Source organism: Diospyros lotus, chromosome 11, assembly GCF_014633365.1.
Source record: "Diospyros lotus cultivar Yz01 chromosome 11, ASM1463336v1, whole genome shotgun sequence".
Classification (NCBI taxonomy): domain Eukaryota; kingdom Viridiplantae; phylum Streptophyta; class Magnoliopsida; order Ericales; family Ebenaceae; genus Diospyros; species Diospyros lotus.
Genome location: NC_068348.1, coordinates 22,083,028 through 22,090,736, shown reverse-complemented (window position 1 = coordinate 22,090,736; position 7,709 = coordinate 22,083,028). Strand labels below are relative to the sequence as shown.

General features: G+C 39.6%; 1 protein-coding gene across 1 annotated transcript; it reads left to right on the top strand.

Annotated features, from left to right (window-relative positions):
- Positions 1-3,596: 3,596 nt before the first annotated feature.
- On the top strand, positions 3,597-5,355 carry LOC127812773 (uncharacterized). The gene is made up of 2 exons (XM_052353301.1): positions 3,597-5,213; positions 5,317-5,355. Exons 1-2 carry the CDS (start codon positions 3,597-3,599, stop codon positions 5,353-5,355), a joined length of 1,656 nt encoding a protein of 551 aa, XP_052209261.1.
- Positions 5,356-7,709: the final 2,354 nt, after the last annotated feature.

The window sequence follows — 7,709 nt, the reverse complement described above, 5'->3', positions numbered from 1 at the left end:
CCCAAGTAAAGTTAGCCAGCCCGTAAGGGCTAAAATAAAAGTGAGCGATGAGCCCTTGGCCTTCACATCACATCACATGCTTGCTGCTTCGATTCCTGGATCAACCTCAACCATTTTACACCCGAAATCATCTCTCACATGTTGGGGGGCTTGCTAGACTCTGATAAACCCTAGCTCTGAGGTACGTTTCGCAATCTCTCTCTCTTTTTCTCGGTATTTTTTTTTGTTTGATTATGTTTTATTACCCAACGCGAACAAAATGAGAGACAAGAAAAAATGCAAGAATGACCTTTGTGAGACTTGTATGGGACCGCCTCTTGTGTAGGCGATAATATGCAATACAAAGGTAGTTAGAGCCAGTCCTGGCCTAGGGTTACAACTCGGGGGCCCACGGCTGAGGGGGGCACAAAGCTTTTTTTTTTTTAGAGTAGCTACATTCCCTACCTTCTAATTTTTTAATATTTCCCCTTCCCCCACTCACTCTCTCTCACAGACTTTATCTTGGGCTACCTTCTAATTTTTTAATATTTCCCCTCCCCTATTCAGCTTTTCCTCAGCCCATTGTTCCCCCCCTCTCTCTCTCTCACACATAGATTACTCTCTCTTCCTTTTGCTTATTTTTCTCTCCCTCTTTCTTTTTCTCACGAACACCCCCTATCTATCTCATTAATTAAACACATCTAATTAATTTTTCATTAATTAAACAAATCTAATTAACTCTCATCTCTTTATCTTATTAATTAAACACATTAAATTAATTAAATATTTAAATTATAAAATTAAATAATAATATATTTATAATACATATTCTCTATTAGTAATATTAAATTTTTGTAACTTAATAAATTAAATTATTTGATCAATCTTCATTTGAAACAATATTTTACTCTATTATTTTAGAACAAACAAATTACATATTTGAAAAAAAGTTTTAATGAGACCTCAAAATATTCTTCTTTATCTTTTGTAAATTCTTATAATTTTAATAAAATTAATTAATTGATAATTTTTATTTTTTTTATTTAATTTGTATAAAGAGACACACTTGAGAGAAAATTTACTCTGGGCCTTAAAAAATCCAAGACCGACTCTGGAGGCAGTTTGCCTTTGCTACCCAGCCCTCTTGGCCCTCCACAAGTGGCGGCTTATGTGTATGAAAAAAAGAGTATTACGACAATTATTTTGCTTAAGATGGTATTTTGCAATTATATCAAAAAGTAGATAAATTCCTGGCGGATAATGCTATTCAGCCAAAAGCAGTGCCCGAAGAAGTGCCACCCCATAACGAAATTACAATTTCGCCCATAGTCTAATTGACAGAAATACCCCTATTCTAATTTCAGTCCTTCCCTCCCTCCGACGCTCAATCTCTCAGTCTCTTCTCCCTTTTTCTCTCTCTGTGTTCGACCCTATCCATTGCAAAATCTCTCACTCTTCTCACTATCTTCTCTCTCACTTGCTTCCTCTTGTTCTCTCTAGTTCGACCTTACCCATCGCTCAAAGACAAACCAACTGTAATGCAAGCCTTCTTCTTGAATCGAAGAAGGGTCGTCGTCTTCTGCCCGTGTGACTTCATCTCCGGTCCTCTCTCGGTCTCTTTCATTCTGAGGCACTCTCACGTCTCCATTGGCTCAGAGCTATAAGGAGGGAGGTAAGTCTTTTAGACATTTTAGTCATTAGCACATCTACGCGTTTTTTGGATTTGGCCGAGACTTTAATGTTAGATTTAGGGAGATTGGGCCGTTGGATCTTGCTAATTTTTGGGTATGTTGGTTGATGAGCCCTTGGCTATCGGGTGGTTACCTCTGATCGCCGGAAACCACCGGTTACGGTGGCCGGTGGTGGCTGTCAATGCATTTTTAAATTTGGCCAAAAATTAAAAATCAGATCTACTAAAATTAACTGTTAAATATGTCCTATTTTTTTGTATGTTATCTCTCTTGACTTGGTGTTTGTGATGGTAGGCTCTGATCGTGGGAAGCTTCTGCTAGCAGTGGTCGGCGGCGGCGTTGGTCGCGGCGGTTACATACATACAAATTTTTACATATTCTGTTTTCTAATTATTTGAATTTATATTGTAAATATTGATATATAATTATGAATTTGTATTGAAGATGTTGAAGTTAATATTGAATTTGTATTTAATTTGTGATATTTGAATATTGTGAAAGTTAAAATTAAATTGACTTCTATTTGTTTTGTGAATTTTTGAATTAAAATAATTAAGTTTATTGAAGAATTGAATGGGAAGTAGTTTTTGTTAATTTTATTTGAAATTATTAATGCGTAGATATATTTTAAATTTATATTAAATAAAATTTAAAAAATAATTAAATAATTCTATGTGGTAATAGAGATTTGAGTTGTACTCTTTTGAATTTTTCTAACCAGATAGATGGAGGAGGATCATGAGCGATACCAACTGTTTGTTCAAAAATTTGTTCATTTGGGATTGGCTCTTGATGAGGGAATATTTTACTAAGGGCAAAAATACTAAACTACCCTTGAAGATCCCCAATATGGTGTCGCCACATGCCTGCCTCAAGAAAGTGCCACGTGTCACCTATATCTTCATCATTCATCTCATATTTGATTTTGAACGAGGTTGACTCAATCAACCGAGATTCTCTCCAACGTCCGGTTCAGAAGTTATCTTATCTCTTCAGAGTGTGCTTTACCTCGTCTTTAAATAGAGGTCGACTTCTACAGGTACAGATGATCTGACTCCTAGTTCAATTTCCATTTTGGGCATATTTCTTCTACTGACTTGAGTGTCGGAGTTCTCCCAGGGGATTACAGCCCCGCCCCTGCAGGTACTTAGTTCGAGGCAGACCTCGGTGATCGGTCCAGTATCATCATTTGGCGCCCACCGTGGGGCCGGTTACCTTATCTGCCCTTATTCGTCGAGTACCTCGGCCGAGCTCAAGTTTCCTCCCGTTATGGCGACAAGAAGAAATCCATCACGAGCTGCTGGGACCCAGCCCGTCCCAGATCAGAGTCAAAACCACCCACCTGAGAGCGGCCCCGTAGGGGGTCACCCCCCGAATCCCTCGCCACCTCAAGATCGTGTCGCCCAGCTAGAGGGACAGGTCCAACATCTGACGGAATTGCTCAACACCTTTTTGGCCCAACAGCAGCCCCCGGAGATGAGATCGGTGGAGCACTCCAATCATGATAGTCGACATCGGAGGGATCGCCACTCTAGTCATAGAGAATTCCGAGGAGGCGAATCCCCCCGCGCTGGGAAGGAGTCCCATCATGACGAGAGACGGAGTGGACCCTCTAGGCGTAGCGAGTACGGGAAGCTAGGCTTGGAGGAGGAGGAGTCCTCTAGTCCCGATTATGCCCGGGCTGGAGGGGCTCAGCGAGAAAGACGTTTGCGGCATTTGGAGAGGGAGGTTGCAGAGTTGAGATGGAGGGAAGAAGAGCCACACGACATTGTTTCTAATCAGCCATTAAGTCAGGAGATCATGGCAATTACCCCATCCGAGCGCCTTCGAATCCCAGCTATTAAGCCATATAAAGGCACAACTGACCCCGCTGATCACTTAAATCTCTTCGCCTCTCACATGATGGTCTAGGCGGCACCTGATGATATGTGGTGTAGAGTCTTCCCAGCCACTTTGGAAGGACATGCACGGTCCTGGTATTCAAGTTTGGCACATCGATCGATCGCTAACTTCGGACAGCTTCGGAATAGGTTCTTAGCTCACTTCGCTCCCCTTCGGAGGCACCGGAGGTCTACCATGACCCTCGTGAATCTCAAGCAGAACCAAGGGGAGTCGTTAACAGATTTTGTGGCCAGGTTTAATATGGAGGCATTGAGCATTGAGAATCTTGATCAGAGTATCGCTATGGTGGCCTTTCAGAATGCCTTGAGGGTTGGCCCTTTTACCCAGTCACTGGCTAAGAGGCCTCCCCAAACATTCATAGAGATCCTGAGCCGAGCCACCAAGTACATTAATGCCGAGGAGGTGATGCGGGTCAAGAGAAGTGAATACTCAGATAAGAAAGAGAAGAGAAGTCAGAACCGAGAGCAAAAGCCTGAAGATAAATCGGGCCGACGGGGGGAGAGGTCGGGCCCTCGATGGAGTCTAGTTAGGTTCACCCTGCTTAATACTCCTCGGGCTGAGATCCTAGCCACAATCGAGAATAAGGATTACTTGAAAAAACCGAGACCCATGAAAGCCCCGGCTAACAAGCGGAGTAAAGACAGGTATTGTCGATTCCATCGAGATCATGGACATGACACGGAGGAGTGCCATCAACTTAAAGAAGAGATCCAGGAGCTCATCAATCGAGGTTTCCTGAGGAGGTTTGTAGCTAAGGATACAGAACCACAAAGGGGTGAACGAAGGGGATCGAGGAGCCCCTCTCGCAGGCGCGGTAGATCTCAGGAACGACGCAGAACCAGAACCCCGCCCCGGAGAGAGAATCGCCATGGGGATGGGAGTCCTCTGCAACAGTTGATTTTTCATACTCTAGCGGCTGGGGTGGTGCCAGGCAAGGAGTCGGGGGAGAGTTCTGATCTGCATCGACGTCCGGGAGTCAAAAGGGCTCGACCAGGGGATGTTATCTCCTTTACCGATGACGACTTGCCCGGATATCCGGTTTCTAATGATCCGCTAGTCATCACAGCAAAATTGGGAAAATGGGAGCTTCGGCGGATTCTCGTGGACCCGGGGAGCTCTTCTGAAGTTTTGTATCGACAAGCCTTTTTAGGCATGGGATACGAAATGGAACAGTTGAAGCCTGCTCGTGTCCTCTTGATTGGATTCGACGGGGAAGTGGTATATGCGGATGGTGTCTTCCAGCTCTTGTTGACTCTTGGAAAGGGTTCTCGGTTTTCCCAGGTCATGTTAGACATTTTGGTAGCGGATGTCCCCTCGGCCTACAATATGATCCTCGGAAGATCGGGGCTAAATGCTCTGCGGGCTGTGTCGAGTACTTATCACATGGTGCTTAAGTTCCCCACTGCGGCGGGGGTTGGAGAAGTCAGAGGAGACCTAAGGTCTGCCCGGGAATGTTACATGGCATCCATTAGCACAGCTAAGGGTGTTGTGCAGGAGCAGTTAGAGCCGCAAGAGGATTCAAGATGGAGACGGGGCCCTACTGTGGGGGAGGTCGGGATTTCCCCTCCCGCCACTGTCAGTTTTTTACTAGAAGGTCCAGAAGACCCAAAGATTGCTGAGCCAGTGGATGAGCTTGTAGAGGTATCATTGGACCCGGACAGAGTCGATAGATGCGTGAGGGTGAGCGCCCAATTGAAAGACCCTATTCGGACCCGGATTGTATCCCTTCTTCGCCAATATGCAGATATTTTCGCATGGTCAGTCCACGACATTCCAGGCATAGACCCGGCAGTAATGACGCACCGTTTGAGAGTAAAGCGGGGGTACCGACCTGTCATACAGAAGAAGAGAAATTTCGCCCCAGATAGGGCAAGGGCCATTGGCTGCACTCCCACCCTGCAATTAAAACACAAAACAAAACACAATAAAAATTTTATATTTTTTTCTTTGTTTAGGTGAGAGGTTTATACTCGTCAGTGTACGAGTGCAGTTGTAGTCCAAATTTAAATTTATATTTTCTGAATGAGTCCAGGTCGTCCACTAAGAGATTTATTTATGGCAAAATAAAAAGAATGTCACACAAGCACACACGCATTTGGATAAATTGGAAAAAAGGTTTTTTATGGTTTTTTAAACAACAGATACTAGGAAATAAATTAAGGCAGTAATTGAAATAAATACTTTAAGTGAGAATATAAAATTGGATAGTACTTGAGTTAAGACAATTTCAGTGCCAACCCGTTGATTCCCAAATTTTAGCATAAAAGATTTAGCAACATTAATTTAATTTCAGATATGAGGGTTTGTTATTAAATGCAATTAGAGATGATGATAGTTCTAGGTTAAGCAATCCTCATACATGATATGCGGGATTCTAATTTAAGCAACCACCATAAATTCAATTGCAATTAATACACAAAACAACTAAATTAATCATCCGGGTTTGGGTATGATAGCGTTTCCAGTTCTAGTAACTCTCATACATGGCATGAAAGCTCTAAGTTAGGCTTACGCTCCAATCTAAACCTAGTGATTTCTCAATAATTAAGATACACTCATACTGAAATTTAAATTAATGTTACTTATTTAAAGCGCAGCTTTCTGTGGGAATCATTGGCGTTGGACACTGTCCTTGCCTTAACCCAAGATTAGATTTAGCTACTCATTTCCATTTAAAAGTTAATTGACATGAATTTAAACGACGTAATTTAAATAACAGAATTTAAATGACAAGAAATTTTAAAGGCATAAACTAACCGGCCATTTAGGCGGTGAATAATTAAATAACAAGAATTAAAATGACAAGAAATTTAAAAGCATAAACTAACCGTCCATTTAGGCGGTGAATAATTAAATAACAAGAATTAAAATTGCAGAAATTTAAAGGCACAAATTAACCGGCCATTTAGGCGGTGAATAATAAAGTAATAATAAATAGCATAAGAATTTAAAAGAAGAAAGGAAGGAAGTAAGATCACAAGAGAGAATACTAAAGAAAAGGGGAAAGAACAAGAACAATTCTCAAAAAGAGAATTATAAGGAAACAACTAAACTTTGATTCAAGAATAATAATCACACTTACAAATGCAATCAAGTGATCTATTTATAGGCCACAAGATGCAATACAAACCACACAATTTCAATTATTCAACTAGACATAATTATATCTAATGGGCACTCACACACTTAAAGTTAAATGGATTTTAGCTATAATACACACCTAATATTAAATGGATTTTAGCTAAAATACATACCTAATAAAGCATTCATAAAGTTAAATGGATTTTAGCTATAATATCCACCTAATAGTTAAGTGGATTTTAGCTAAAAAACACACCTAATAAAGCTCTCACATAAAAAATAAAAATAGATTTCTATAAATTGGTTTTTAATCTTCATTAGGATTAAAAATAATCCTTGGGCCTTCTCCAAATAATATCTTCCATGGGTTGCTCAAATTGGACCTTAATTCTTCATGGGCTTGAATTCTTCATGGACTTTAATTTTTCATGGGCTTGATTTCTTCATGGACTTTATTTTTCCATGGGCTTGATTTCTTCATGGACTTGAATTCTTCATGGACTTTAAGTCTTCATGGGCTTGAATTCTTCATGCCTAAAAAAATAAAAATAATTTAATGTTATTAATAAATTATATATTATATATATGTATTACACATGGCACATATATATATATATTATATTATATTATATATATATTACATGCATGCATATAATGATGTATATGTATTATATATAATTTTATATATTATTATTATTATTATTAAATTTTACTTTAAAATTTCATTTCATTCATTTTTCAATTTAAACTTGCATATAACCATAAAATATATATTAATATCTAATTTAAACTATTTTTAAGATCAAAAGAAGGGTATAATTATAACAAAATTTTTATAAAATTAACCACTAATCATACCCCCCAACTTAAACATTGCTAGTCCCTTAGCAATCAGATTATACACCTGCCAAACTTTATTCACAATAACTGTATGAATGTAAAAATTTCAAATTCGAAATCGAAATGCATAAAATTAAATAAATAATTTAGCATTCTAAATCAGATTTTTGGTTAAAGGTCATACAATCTCAGGAATGGAAATTAGGATAACCAACA